This window comes from Centruroides vittatus, unplaced genomic scaffold (genome assembly GCF_030686945.1).
Source record: "Centruroides vittatus isolate TY-2023 unplaced genomic scaffold, ASM3068694v2 contig_880, whole genome shotgun sequence".
Lineage (NCBI taxonomy): Eukaryota > Metazoa > Arthropoda > Arachnida > Scorpiones > Buthidae > Centruroides > Centruroides vittatus.
This window is the reverse complement of record NW_027122572.1, coordinates 1141212-1157822: the sequence shown is the minus strand read 5'-3', so window position 1 is coordinate 1157822 and position 16611 is coordinate 1141212. Positions and strand designations below refer to the sequence as shown.

The 16611-nt window shown below is 31.0% G+C and overlaps 1 protein-coding gene across 2 annotated transcripts in view; it reads right to left on the bottom strand.

The window, feature by feature from the left end:
• Window positions 1-16611, bottom strand: part of nwk (nervous wreck) — a 275370-nt gene that overhangs the window by 90559 nt on the left and 168200 nt on the right. For both annotated transcript variants that reach the window (XM_067280045.1, XM_067280044.1), the window contains exon 18: window positions 1988-2033. In XM_067280045.1, the coding sequence (XP_067136146.1) occupies window positions 1988-2033 (46 nt within the window). The remainder of the gene's footprint in view (window positions 1-1987; window positions 2034-16611) is intronic.

Sequence of the window (16611 nt, the reverse complement as noted above, 5' to 3'; positions counted from 1 at the left end):
TTACTTCAAACTCAAACATTTTCAGAATTACATATCTTCTTCAGGAGTTAAAATACAGAAAGAACAGAATATAATTTAAATTAAAACCATTCTACATGCATTTGAACTTGAAGTAAAATAATTTTTTTGTGTTTGTGCTTTGTTATTTAATATTTAACACCATGCACAGGTTTGTCTGTATATTACACTGTACTTTTGATGGTGTATACAAAATGGAAGTAAGAATGAAAACCGTTCAGTAAGTGATAAAGGCAATTTCAACAAGAGAATGCCAAGTCCCAAATGACAAAGCTGATAATCCAATGATTTTTTGCATCAAGTGGGTCAAACTACTTGCATGATCCACTAGGAGCCCTGATCTTAAACTCATCAAAAACATCTGGTTTTATTTGAAGTACTGACTCCAGAAATAGTGTTTAGCAATGACAGAATCCTTGAAGGAATATTTGGGAGGAGTAGGAAGGAATGGTAGGAGGAACAAAATCCCTCCTACCATTAGCAAAAAAATGCCTTGATTTGATACTCCAAAGAGTTATGAAAGTTATTAAGCATCAAGGTGATGCAATTAAATATGAAAATAATATCATCAAATACAAAATACTGTTCACATATAGAAAGTTTTGCTTGATGTCAGGCCACCTATTAAAGGTTTTGTTTTTTCCAGTTTTCTAAGCTGTAAAATGTATTTGAGTACAATCAACAAGTATTGCTTCAAGTCATATCCTATCATTTATATCTTTTAAAGCCAATATTTATGCAGTGTTTCAATTATTTTTGTCAGTATGAAACATTTTGATGTTGCCTTTGTATATACATATAGTACTAAAAAGAAATATTGGTCAACATCAATGTTCTTTCTGCTTACCTGTCAGAACTATTTTTATTGTTTTTGGAAATTTTTAGTGAAATATAAGCAAATTTAGCTGATTTCTGTTTCAAAATTGCAGGATTTTTTTGGGAAGTTTAAAAAGTTTTATACAATAAATGTACAATGTATGAAAATAAATTATTATGTTCTTATATTGTACAGTTGTATTAAGAATTTTTGTTTATAATGTGAATTTTACAGGTTTAAACAGTAATTCAGCAATTTTTAATGTAAAAATAGAATTACTGATTTTACATTTTAATGTAAAAATTTACTGATTTACATTTTTTTATGAAAATGTAAATCAGTAAGTAGGATTGTTTTGGATATCCATCAAAGATAATTGAAGATTTTGATGCTTTTTTCATATTATCAATTGGCAAAACATGATTCGCAAAACTTTATCTGAAAATAGAAACTGTAATCTTACAATGAAATGTATAATTTAATATACTATATGCAATATAACTTTCAAAGCCAAAATTTCATAATTATCATTAAGATCATCTATCAGTTAACATTAACATTTATAGCAGTTCCAAGGCTAATGAGTCTTCCGTACATTGTTAAATGGTATAAAATTATTGGAAAAGAACAACAAAAGAAAATTTTAATATAGCAGAGTCTTTGCAAATCTTAAATTGGAATGTTCAGATGATGCAATTATTAATTGTTCAATCTAAATTATTTAATTTCTTCTCCTTAACTAGATTGATAACTATAATTAAGTACACCAATCAAAAAGAAAACATTTGTCAAATTTACATTAAATTACTTACTGAATTGTCAAGATTTTAGTTGGTGTACTAATCTAAATTATTTAATTCTAAACTTAATGATATGTGGTAAATTTGTTTCCTTTTAATAATAAATTGTTATAGTAATAAATAATAAAAATATTTAGGAAAAATTTGATAATTTTGATTTAAATCATTAATTTAAAGCAAATATTAGCTTACAGGATTAAGGACAAGAAGACTAATATTATACTTACTATAAAAATAATTCATATTAAAATAAATAATCAATTATAATTAAAATAAAAATTATAATCAAAATAGTTATAATTTATTAATTAACTTTAAAATTAAATAGTGAAAAATAGAAATCAAAACTCACTTGTCCATATTCTTTTTCAATAGCAGCACGTATTTTTGCAAAATTTCTGAAAAAAAAAACCATTAGAACACAATAAAAAAATGATTTACAAGTAATCAATAACTTTATTATATATCACTTATCATTAACAATAAATAAAAAAAACTAAAAATTTTATAACAAAAAAAATGCAAAAATTCAAATATTTTGCAAATATACAAGAAATTCACTTTAATATTAATCCAGGAAGAAAAGAGATTGTTGTTCCAGCATTGAAAAAGTATATGCATAAAGTGCATTAGTTCCATTGCAATGTTTACAGTAAAATAAATAAATTCATTCAAAAAAAGAAACATGTAAATCATGCAATAGTTCTGTGACAGTATATAAATTTTTCCACCTCTCCTAAGCAGAAGGATAACAGAAGCATGGGCAATGCTAGAATGGTGTGACAGTGAGTGCCAATCCACCCTAAAATCTCCATGTTCATTCATTCACCTATCCTGAAATAATTTATTCAAACCTACATATACTGACCATTATTGGGGAGATTTAATGTTCTTGACTAAACTTTTTTTCTGCTTATATGTCTTACTAAAAATTGATTTCTAGATTTTAAAAATTTAGATAACTTATAAAAAATTTTTTTTGAATAATAAAATGTGCAGATAACGATTGCACCAGTAAAAATTGTTCCATCCCATCACTGCTCTCCCAAAATGAAAATTCTAGTGCAATTACTGAACAGAAGGGAATCATTTTAAGAAGAATTTGCATAACATACAAAGAATCTCTGTAGACGATAAAAAAATACCATTGCATAAATTCAATGCAGTTAGCTTCAATTTATTATAGCACACATTCAAAATGCCTGTCTTCAGACAATACAATACGTACAAAGATACAAGACAAATATGTAGAAGATTGAAAGTGAAGTTATGGTTGATTTATAGCATACTTGGTATCACTGTTTTTCAAAGCCTCTCATATTTGCCATTGCAGCTTGCAAAATCCTGTGCTACTGCTGAGTACGTCATAAACTGAGGCTTACAGGTGATTCCACAAGAAATCCAGCAGGGTCAAATCAAGAGAATGTGGCAACCATAGAACAGGATTAGGTTGTCCTATCTATTAGTTCTTGAACTGTACTATAAGATGCTGATGCACATTTGCCCTGAAATGGACTGGTATCCATCCTGCTAATATCAAGGTTCAATGAATAGCATTTCTGACACACTTATCACCACTATTAAAAATGTGAGAGATTTGTGCCACAGTAGCCATTCCATTTCTTCATACAAGACAAGACAACTTATGCCAATCTCACTTATCAGTAAGGTGTGATCATGGCTATCAGCAAGACTTGAGCTGATGGCCATGATGGTTCTTTGTCTTGCTGATGGTTCATTTCTATGTTTGAACACCTTTGATAGACATTTCTGATGAGTGCAAAAGGGCCACAAGCTTTGTTTCTTTGGAGATGCTAACACTAAGGCATCTATCCATCATAATTTGGCCTTTTTTGAAGTCAAATAATATCTGCTACTTTGCCCATTCTGCAACATAACTATAACTGCTTGTGCAATCTTCTGTCAGTTATCATACATCCATTTGATGACTTTATCACATGTGTGTGTGTGTAGGAATGGTTATGTCATTGAGAGTGAATGATCATGTTTTAGCTGGTTGGTGTGTGTGTGTGTTGTGTGTGTGTGTGTGTGTGTGTGTGTGTGTGTGTACATACATATACACATACAGTATATCAAGTATCAAAATTCTAGGCTTTTAAAAAGTTAATTTGCATAAGTAAACAATACAGAATAAAAAAAACCACTTTTCTGTACAATTCTTGATTGGATTAGATTAAGTTACAAAATTCAACTTGGAGAAGTTTTATTATACATGTATTTGTTACAATATTTTACTAAAAATATATTAATCTCAAGAGTGCTTGCCATGTACCACTTGGCTCAAGCATATCAGCATGTTTTGTCTTAATGTAATGCGTCACTGCTAATCAGCCTTACACCTTCACTCCGCTCATCAGATAGTCTGTGATTTACTATCTTAGAAAAAATAGAAATATTGACCATAGGAAAATATTGTCTTAGATAGATAAATAGTATGTTAGCTACCAGAAAAATGTTAATAATAAGTATTACACAACTTGCATGTAACAACATTCTCCTTGTTAGTCAATAACATCATAAAAGTAGTCTATAAAAGTAAGGTAAAGAAAAAAAAAATAAAGAGAGAGGAGAGGATAGTATATGAAAACAAGAAGATAAAGTTAAGAAAAAAAATGTTAATAATTACAAGCAAGGCTGTAGCAACATTAGTATCACCATATGCTAGAAAGTTTCAGTTTACTTTGGGAATAAGCCAAATAATTGTCATATTTTAATCAGGCTACTATTAATAATTAAATTCTGAGTGATTTGGTGCTAGAAGTAGGTGTTAGGGGCCATCTCTTATTAAATTTAATAATTACAATTAAATTAATATTTATTAAATAATTTAGAATCGGCCCAGAAGCATGACTCAAACATGCAACTCTCACTTACTGTGTGGATGCATTGCCAGCTATGCTACCCAGACCTCTGTCCAATCCTCCACTTCCAGACATATTAAATTTTAGATATAATCCCCCAAACTTACTTACTTATAATTATTAAATTTAATAAGAAATGGCACCTAACACCTACCTCTAGTACCAAATTACTCAGAATTTATTTACAGTAAAATAACAACCTTTTTTTCATTCCAGCAGTATTTTAATTATGTAAAAACGTTTTCAACTGCTTTAAGCAGCCTTCATCAGTTAAACATACAGCAAAAAAGAACGTAGAATTATAAAATTATGAAAATAAGAGTGAAGAGTTCTAAATTTACGAAATATAAATGAACTTCTATTGCGCTCATGCAAATTGTCGGTAACGCACTTGCGTGTTAATCCAAACGTAAAACAAAAAGGTAGTAACATATCTACCTAAGCATCGTAAAAATATTTACATTAAATATAATGATAAACCCAAAAATGGCATTTTAATGATGCTCTGTCGCTTTAACAATGCTCTGTTAATTTACGTTATCAAAGAAGGATTTCCAGGCTGAAGCTAACGTGTCCGCATCTCTATGGTTGATGCAGTTTGTGGTTAAATGAGCTCTGTGTATTTCCATTTTTTCAATGTGCTTAACAGCTTGTCTTGATCTTGCGGCCCTCACAATCGAGGCTTTATCCCAAAATACTGTTATCCCTTGCTCTTTCGCAAATGCTGCCAGTACCGTAGAATCAACATTCCTGTTCACCAACTGTTTATGCTCTTATGCTCATATACTCTCTGTTTTAGGCTCCTCATTGTAGCACCAACATATACTAGATCAGTGTTAAATCGATGATCTCGTATTGGGATGGAATATACTCCTGTTCTGTCGTCGTGCTTTTCTTTTCTCTTATCGTTTCTCAAGATACTGTACACTGTTGGGTTACGCCTGTATATTACATGCAGATTCCTATGCCTCGCTACTTTCTTAACTACTTTACTTAGAAATGGTATATAATCCAGAACTAATTTCTTCTTTGTCCAGTTTGGGGTTGTTGCTGGTCCTGTTTACGTTTATGCATTCTCGTAATCAGGTCGTTGATTACTTTCCTCTGGTACCCATGTTGAACCACTATGTTTCTTATGTATTCTAACTCATTATAAGTATCACAGACATTCGTGCAATGCATGTGCGCATGTTTTATCAAGGATCGAAATGCTGCCAGTGCTCAGGGTCTATAGAATTGCTCGGTATAAAAAATGGCTGATAAACAGGTTTACAATATGTATTTATCTTGATTTCACCCTCTTTACATACTATCGTTACATCCAGGAAGTTACCGCTAACCCCACTTTTCCGATCCAATTCCAAGGTCAATCCATATGGGTTGTTGTTGATTCTGTTCATAAACTAGCACACATTGCGGTTATTATTCCACAAGATGAAAATGTCATCGACATATCTGGTGTATGCTACTATCTCCTTCTGGAATGTAATTAAGACTTTGCACTCAAGTTTACGGAGTACTAACTCACAAAGTACTGTCGACATTGGGCTTCCCATCGGGACGCCTCTACTTTGAAGGTATGTCTTCCCTTCAAACTCAAAGAAAGACATGTAGCAGATTAAATCTGCTAACTCCAGGATGTGTTTATGGTACTTGAAAGCATTATTTATGTTAGCAAATAAAAAATCTCTCAAAGCACAGAAGCAAGGTGGTAATTTTATTCAGGGGTACAAGGCTTTATAATCCATTATTATCATATATTCTTTGTCTTTAAGTGTAATTCTCTCCAGTTTGTGCACCAATTGCAATGAGCTCTTTATATGAAAGGGGTTTGCCCCTTTCATATAAAGAGCTCAACCCCTGAATTTTGTCACGTATAAATGCAACCAGCTGTTTTTCCAGGCCGAAAGTGGTTGCCTTGCACTTCTCCACTACTGGGCGTAATTGGCAGCCAGGTTTATGGGTTTTGCCAAATGCAAAAATTCTTGGTATTCTTGATGCTAGGATAGTAACATTTCCCATCTTTAAAATAAGTGCTAATGGAGTTGCAACAAATCTCTTGACTCTTTGCTGTAATGTTTCCAAAAATTTGTCAGGGGCAATAATACATTCTGTGCTTTCAATATATTCCTGTAACTTCTGATTATAGGAATTACGCTTCATGAGCACCACACCTTTAGACTTATCCGCTTTTAAGAGAACTATGTCATTGGTTTGCAGCCAAACCCTCATTTCTTTGATGCAGTTCTGGAAACGTCTTGAGTACATGCCCTCCCATTTTGCTTTTTCTGCATGGAATCTTGCCTTCCACCTGAAGTAATCCTAGCTAGTAGACTCAAACCAGATACGAGCAATTCGATATTTGGTATAATTGTTTCTGGTTGCACTGCTGGTCTAGGAGCATAGAGGAGGCCATATTCCAAAAATTGTATAAGGCACTGCGGCGGATTGATATTATCCCATGCTGTTATTACAACGTTCTTTCTTCTATGGGGTTTAATGTTCTGGCATTTGAATAACTTTTCAGCTTTTTGATATATTTTCTTTTCAAATTATTTTCAACAGAGCATGTTATTTTACTGTACAGAAACAATACCAGTAAGCTTTGTTTATTTATTTATTGAATTTATTTATTAATAATAGTGGTAAAATAGCCCGATTAACATATGGCAATTATTTAGCTTAATATTAAAACATTAAGCTTTGAGATGTTTACTTTAGGAATAAGATCTCCATCAATTAAGATCATACTGTATAGAGGCAAAGACAAAACTAATATATTACTGTAATCCATAGTTTATGTTCTAAAATTAATAAAAAAAAAAGTTCAATTCTTCTATTTTTTAGGTTCCACCATTCTTTTTCTAGATATTAGATTAAAACAGCACATTTGTTCAATTACTTCTATTTAGTACTGCATCAGCATTTCACTGACACAATGGATGTGTGACCAAGAAGTCAAGGTATTATGGAACAGACCAGTTCTTATAAAAGAGAGAATTACCCATAAGATTATTAGAGCAAATATATATTTATTGTTTATCCAAACACAAATAATTAATATTATCCACAATAGCTAAAAGCCCATATTAAACATCATAGACCAGTTCTTAGCCTTTTTTGTTCCATGGACTCCTTTTCCAGTCAGGTGAAGGTCTCAGACCCCTTCTCGGAATAATGCTTTTTAAATGCATAAAATAAAATTACAAAAGATACCATTATTGAGAACTTTCTATGAACCTCTGGTTAAGAATCACTGGAATAGACCTTATGCAATTGGTCAGTAGGTTAATAGCAGATTTCATGTAACTTTTAGATGATTATTATTTTCTTTATATGAAACCATGTCTGTCTTCTTATTTATTTATTCAACATGATGAAGAGTAATTTATACATGACACCGGGCTTTCTTTACATTCTTTATTCTTCTTTTGTTACCAATACGCCTGAACCTGGGCATACACTTTTTAAAATGTATTTTAGTGTTCTGTAATTTATTTATAATTCTCAAAACCTTCAGAAGAAACAAAAGGTATGCTTCTTGTTAAATAATTATCTTTTGTGGTATAATATTGTAAAATTATATTTTATAATTGAATGTAGCTATTAGAAGAGGGGTATAAACCCAAAACATGTATTGGTAACAAAAAAAAAAAAAAAAAAAAAAGAATAAAGAATGTAAAGAAAGCCTAGTGTCATTGTATAAATTACATTTCATCATGTTGAATACATAAATGATTATTATTATTATTATTTTTTAAAATTTAATTCTATTATTAACAGTATTTTAACAGTTGATCATCATCCTCTAATGTACTGTTGCTTAAATTTGAATACTGTGGTTTGATTTGGTTTTATTTGATATTATAAGAATATATAAATTTTTGGCTTAAGCTGATTTAAGCAAAGTCAAAAACATTTCTAAAATAAATTTTTTTTTGATTTTCTAAGTAAGCAGTTATAATTTCTAAATTATTATGATGCCAAGTTTCAGGATTATGTTAATTCAATTTTATTTTACTTTTTGTCTATTTATAGTATAAAGAATACACAGAAGAAAATCAATATTATGTTCTTTAATTCAAATGTTAAGCAAGAAATACACCATTATTATTAATTTATATTTATTAAATATTTTTCTTTAGTATAAAATATAAAAGTACTATTGTACATAAAAGATAATTAATAGATTAGACAAAAATTATGTTAAAAAGAAGAAAAAATAAAATAAATTAACAAAGACTTAAATAAATATCATTGCTAAAATTAATTGAATTATATTTATTTTATTAATAGAATAATAGTATCTGTTATTACAGAAAATGATATGACAAAAGCAAAAAATATGCAATCATAATTAGACAGAAATAATATGAAATAAAACAAAATGCAAAATTACTGTACTTATAAATGAAACTTTACATACTAATATCATTTATAATAATAAAGTTTCAAATAAATTTTTGAGAAAAACAGAGAATATTTTTAGAAAAAATCAATAATTTGTTCTGCAAACCTCTACATAAGAGAAACAATGTCTATTAATATGGTCTTATTAAAATATAATAGATTTTTCTAAAGCACTACTAAAAAATTATCTTTCAAAAATAAAAATTATAAACTAAATAAATTATTGTAATTTTCACTAGATACAAAAACTTTTCAATTTACTGAAAAATAAAATAAGTACAGATCTCATTTCATATATAAATAATACAATGACAAACAAATTAAATAGCATGTGAACATTTATTCAAAAGTTTTTAATCATAATTTAATAAATAAATTTAATTATGAAAATTTTGCAAATAAACTTTAATATGTTTATTTCAATTGAATTTGGTATTTTAAAATAATAATAATAATCTGCTTTATTGGATTTCACTTACTAACAGTTTTACATTTGATGATGATATTATAAGAAGTTTTGTATTTTCTTGTTTTATATTGTTTCTTTCATAATTCAATGGCCAGAAGGTAAAACGGCATAAGTCACTTTTTTATCAATTCTGAGTTTATTGTAGTTACATCATTACTAAACATATTTACTTGTGGTTGTTCGTACCGAGAGAATTGTAAGTCCGCAAATAAATGTTACAAATATGAACAAAAAAAAAACTGTATCCAATTAAATAATTTTTTATTACTCTCGGCACACGGTTCTTTTCTTTCGTATTTACAATAAAATCCCAACGTGAGTATTCCTGCTGGGGATGGGGGGGGTCGCCACTTATTCGCGTACAAGCGATGATACACGCGCGCGTAACAAAACTTTTATTCCCGACTTAAAAAACTAAACTTAATGACTAATTTAAAACTACTTTAAAACTAATAAGGAAAGGAAACAGATAGACTAGGAAAGTAAAGAAAAGATGGAAAGGCAGATAGAAAGTATCCGGGGTCCAAGTGGTTTAGTCGATATCCTTAATGATTTGTGCTCTCACAATTGAAATCTTTCTGTCTCCACTGAACCAGCAGTTCGACGTCTAGGATCTCCAATTCTCCCAGTGTCCTCGTACCTCTTTCGTTCTCTGGTCTTGGCAGGTCCTCTCTCTCGGCCGCAGTCCCCTTTCTTCCACTCTCTCTCTCGAGTCTGGAGCACTGCTTACGACGTCTGTTCCCTTCGAGGTCCAGCCAAAAAGTGGTCGTTCTTCGACCCTTTACTCCTCAGGGCTTCCTCCTTTCTTTTGTTCACACTCCCCCTTAGTTCTTAGAAGGGGTCATCCTGCCCTCCAGCGATAACGGTTATTGTTTAGACAAAGAATAAAGGAACGGAAATAAGATAATAGAAATAAAGGAAGAAGGAAGATAGAAAGAAATATACATATGTGTATTTACAACTTATGAACTATATATATACAAACAAAATATGGCTGACGGCCACATAATTTTATGTTTATCACATTAACATCCTAAACAAATTAATTTGCATCATTTTCATGTACTGTACATAAGCAAAAAAACATCATAACATTATAAAAAAGTGAACTGCAAAGGTTCTTTTTAGTTTCCTAAAATATATTGATATTTTTGACTTATGTCCCTTTTACCCTCTGACTGTCCAATTATGATCACATATTTTTGCTTTTGTCATATTATTTTGTGCAATAACAGATGCTATTATTCTATTAATAAAAGAAACATAACTCAGTTAATTTTAGCAATGATATTTATTTAAATCTTTATTAATTTACTTGATTATTTCTTTTTCTTTTAATGTTACTTAATATTGTTTTAAATGAATTGTAGACCTGGTTCGTGTTTTAAGAAACAATCAATAGTTATTTGCTTTTTATAATAACTTAAAAGAATATAAAATAAATTAGAACTAAAGTCAAAATTACAAAAAAAAAAAAAAATGAAAATTTATAATTGAAAAACATTGATTAATATGCATAGCAGTTAATAAATTAAATAAAAGAGTGATATAGCAAAATAACATTGTTTGAGGTAGAGCTAATCCAAGTATTAGTGTACTGTTAAGATCAGAAAATATTGGAATTAAATTGTCAAAAAATGCAAGTTGTTGTGCAGTTTCGAGAAATGCAAGAAATGCAGTTTCTCGAAACAAAAATAATCAATCATAAGTTCTCTTGATTCCCAAAGTGTAGATCCAAGTAAGAAAGAAAACCAATTTCATACATTTAATAGATAAATAAAAATGCAAATAATATAATGAAAATATCATTAATCTATTTAAGTAGATTAAAATACAAATTATTAAAATTAAAATAAAAAATAAATTAATGCACTGAATGTGGGTTGTTGTTTGTTTTCATAAGCAACCACCTACATAATTTTCAAAATTTTATACAAAATTGAATTTATTTATAAATTTTATATAAAAATTAAAAAAGTTTTTAATGCTTTATAAATTTAACTAGATATTTCTTGAAATCTTTGTATGATGAAATTATTGTATTTTAAAAATAAGAATAACTTATATATGTAATTAAATGTTTCATAGTATTTTTTTTTAGTATTTTCTTCTAAAATAAAAATATAAAGAAAAATATGTTTTATTAGTGATGAGTTTTCTTTCCAATTTATTAATAATACAATTTAACATATTTTTATAATTTTCAGAATCCCTGCTTCCACCTTTTTTTCTCAAATTCAAGAGAAAAATTTTGGGACAATCTGATCTCCCATTTTAGAAAAAACTTTAAAAATAAAATCATATATGCATTATTAACATAAACCAAATATTAATAATTTTTCTCTAATATTATATAAAATACAGTCATCATTATAATTCAATTCAATAAAAAAAAAATGCTTTAGAAATAATGCAGTGCACTATATTCCTAAACTCGTGTTCTACTTTTAATTTCTAACAGAGGGTACCTACCACTTAAGAGATATTTACATTAAGCTTTCCATTCTTTACTAATTTTTCCTTAGTTTGGTTTCATATGTCCCATCATGCAATTTGATAAGCATAACACAATCACTTATTTATGGTTATGCTTATCAAATCACACAATCACTTGAAAACATTTCTCATGTTTATCATAAGTCAATGACATAACATAAGTCAATATGAAATTTTTTTAAAATAATGATGTATTCAGGATTATTCACAAGCTTGTGAAACATTTAAAAAATTCAAACTATGCAACAGATGGACATTATTCATACACCAAAAGAACTGTTCAAAGTTTCTGTAAAAGTCAAAGGTAATTTCAAATGGGGTTCCAATTTCAAAAGTTAAGGTATAAAGGCCATTTTTCTTCAGAGACCATTGTCACAGAAATGGTATACATGAACATATTGAAGAACTAGCTGATGTCCCAGTCTAATGAAAATAGTGATAATTACATCTATCAAGAAGAGGCTGTTGCATGGTCATACACAGAAAATTTTCCAAGGGGGACAGTGTGTGGAGACAAATAAGGACATCAATAAATTTTTATTTATTTAATTAATTTTGGGTTTTTTTTGCAAGTAGAATATAGAGTACAGTATTGCATTAAAGCATCCCACGAATAAGGGTGTTAGGATACATATCTCAATCACTTTTATAATTATAATTTGCAGAATTTTTTATTTGATCCTAGGAAGGACAAGTGCCCTATTTGTCCTCCTCTGTGAATGCCCATGGCTGTCTGACTCACCAAGAAGTGTGATAGTAAATCTATTTCACGCCTTTAATGTGACCAGCATACTGTTAGATTTTCATAAAAACGTTTTCGATCACTTTTAGAGATCTTCATCAGTTACAGATTACAAAGAACGAACAAAATTCGAATTTAAAAAGATCGAAGGTTTCGGTGAAAAACGTAACTCCGTTCATAATGACGTCACCACTAACGTAAAAAATTAAAAAATTAAACAACTCAAATAATTCTAGTCCCCGTGTATAATTTACCCAACGGTAAAAAAAAAATAAGATATGAATGAAGAGAAGCGGCTAGTGCGTAGATGCGAAATTACGTCATATCCGTTTTATGGAAAGACTTCCAGGCGGTTGCTAAGCTGTCCGAGTCTCTATGATTGATGCAGTGTTTGCTGAGGTGCGCCTTGTGTATCTCCATTTTTTCTATGTGTTTTACAGCTTGTGCTGATCTGGTAGACTTAATGATCTCCGCCTTGTCCCAATAAACCGTCACGTCCTGCTCCTTGGCGAATGCCGCCAGTACCGTACTATCAACGTTTTTATTGACTGCGTATTTATGTTCCACGATCCTTTTTTTCAAATTCCTCATGGTAGCCCCTACGTACACAAGGTCGGAGTTGAATCTATTATCTCTCAACGGTATCGAGTAAACTCCTGTGAGGGTGTCGTATCTATATCTTTCCTTGTCATTTCTCAAAAGTTATAAACCGTGGGATTACGTCTATAAACTATGCGGATATTCCTTTTTCTGGCCACTTTCTTAGTGACTTGGTTTAAAAACGGTATGTAATTAAGGACAATCCTTTCTTTCTGCTCATTTTTCTTTATACGTCAGCTGTGTGGCTGGTAGGTCTTAATAAGGGTATCTATCGTTTGTCTTCTGTACCCATGTTGAATCGCTATTTCACGTATGTAATCTAACTCTCTGTACGTATCATAAATGCTAGTACAGTGCGTGTGAGCTCTCTTTATCCATGATTTAAAAGCCGTTAATTTTAGGTGTTCCGGGTCTGATGAATTCCTGGGAATGATGTAAGGTTGATAAATCGGCTTGCGGTATACTTTCGTTACTATGTGTCCCTCTCTGCATATAATCTCCAAATCAAGGAAATTAACTTGTCGCTCACTTTCCTGTTCTAGCTCCAGTGTGAGGCCATAGGAGTTATCGTTGACCAAGTTTATAAAACGGTTTATATTCTGTTTATTTTTCCACAAAATGAAGATGTCATCCACGTACCTTGTGTAAACCACTATATCTTCCTGAAAGAAAGGTAGGATGTAGTTTTCCAATTTACGTAGGACAAGCTCACAAATTAAAGGCGAAGTGGGGCTACCCATTGGAACCCCACGTTCCTGTAAGTATGTCTTTCCTTCAAAGCCAAAGAATGACGTATGAGAAATTAAATGAGCCAATTCTAATATGTCCTTATGATGTTTCGATGGATTCTCGATGTTATTGAATAGAAAATTTCTCAGTTCACAGAAACATGGAGGTAATTTAATGGATGGGTATAACGCCTTATAATCTAGTACCATCATGTATTCGTTATCCATGAGTGTGATGTTCTCAAGTTTCCGGAGCAGTTGTATGGAGTTCTTAATTGAAAAGGGAGAGTACAGTATTCTTTCTCGCAAAAACTTAACTAACTTCTTTTCTATTAAGTAGGTAGGCGCATTGCATTTCTCTACTACTGGACGTAACTGTGAACCAGGTTTGTGTGTTTTTCCGAAGGCAAATATTCTAGGAGTCCTCGGAGATTGTATGGTGGCCCTTTCCATGTGTAAAATACGTGCCTAAGGAGTAGCGACAAATCTCCTGACCTTTCGTTGTATTGTCTCTAAAAAATTGTCAGGCGCTATACGAGATTCTGTGGCGTTGATGTGCTCCCTTAACTTCTCATTGTATGTGTTCCTTTTGAGAAGAACAACACCTTTAGTTTTATCTGCCTTAATGAGAACTACTTGATTGTCATGCAGCCAATCTCTTGCTTCTTTTATATATGCGTGGAAACGTCTTGCATTCTTGTTAATTTGATATTCTCTTTCCGCGCTGAATTTTGCTCGCCATCTGACGTAATCTTGTATGGTGGCATCCATCCCACTAACCAACAACTCCACATTAGATACTATGGACTCCGGACGTACTACTGGAGTGGGGGCGAAACACGGAGTATAAGCTAACGCTTTGATCAAAGCAGTAGGAGGAGATATATTATCCCAGGCTGTTATGGTGGTGTCCTTCCTTATACGGGGTCTAACATTTTGGCATCTGAGCAGCCATTTGAGCTTCTTGATGTATTTACGTTCTAAGTTTGCTTCCACTGAGGAAGACAAATTCACCACCCTGCTATTGACCTCCCTGAGTACGGTCTGGTCTTCCTTATAAAGTTCATTTTCTAAAGATGTAAGGTTGTGTAACGCTGCATAATATTTCCGTCTTGTGTTTCTTACTGCTTTATTGAGGCATAGCCATTTCAACTTCGGCAATAAGTTTTCACATCCCCTTGGTAGCTTAATGCGATATATAGACATGGGGAACACCCCATTCAAACGACATTGTAACAGAAAATTCGAATTTCTTTCTTGCTTTTGCATGCTTTGAGAACTATATTCCTATAGTACTTCAACAATAACTTACCACAACATTCTGTAGGAGACACACATGATAAGGCATTAATATGATAGCCATCCTGGTCATTGAATTTAACTATGTAGCTTTTTCTTGTGGGATTTGTGAAAGATATTGTCTTTTTGCCTCAACTGCTAGCCAATCTTATGGATTTTCACAACCATATCACCACAGCTATGATACTTAAGTGTGACATGCTCACACATGTGTAGAACAAAAGAAGTATCATCTAGATCAATAATGCTCAAACTTTATGAAAATTTACTGGTCTAGATGTCTATTGTATCTGCAAAGGAAAACACATTGAGCATTTGTGATGTATACAAAAAAAATTGGAGAGTAACTTTATTTCAATATATTAGAAAATAGTATCTGTTGCATAGTTTATGAGTGATGAATTTTTTATTTGGTTTAGTTTGATGAGATATAGAAATACAACACTTGAACAATCTACCAAGATAGGATCTCTCTTGGGTGCCTAGCCTTGAGTCATGTGAGTAGCAATACAAATTGTTGGGAATGTTACATGGTACCAATTCGTTCAGTGGACGAATTGGTATCACGTGACACTCCAAACACGTTCATGTTGTCACTCACTTAACTCAAGACTAAAAACCCTGGAAGGGCTTTCCATGAAAAACTCATCCCTAATTAGGTGTTAGACATATGAAGAAAACCTGAAAAACTCAATGTGGCAAGACCACAGATCAGGCACAAACTCGGGACCAGAAAATACACGAAAGTAAGTCATAACAAATAATGACGATTTTACTAATTGCTATAGTTACTTTCTCTAAAAAGAATAATAAGAATCTTGTACAGATGTCAATATAAACTTAATGATGAAAAACGTATGATTTTCAATCAGAATTGGAAATCTCTCATTTATTAGTTTATGTTAATAATAATAACTTTGTATAAAGTAAAAAACGGACGATGCAGATTGGCAATAAAAACAAATTCCAAATAATAAATAATTTTAAAATATACTGTATTTGTAATCTGGTTCATTTATGAAATATTGTATACTTATGAATTATAGCATTATTTTTATTAACTAGTAAGGTTTTTCCAGCTTATAAATTACGAAATTGTTAAATTTGTTAAAAGATAAATGTGTAAATAATAGTCACATCTTTTCAAAAAAATTAATAAGTACAGTACAATGTAAGGAAGGAAATGGTATAATGTGTCATAAAATCAAGCAATTAATATCTGAATTATTGAAAAGTTTTGTCGTATATTTTGTTATGTCAAAAGTTACTCATATTAGTGTATTAATTAATATATGTTAATTCAGTGGTATTCAATCTATGGGTTGCGACCCCAATTGGGGTCATGGAAAA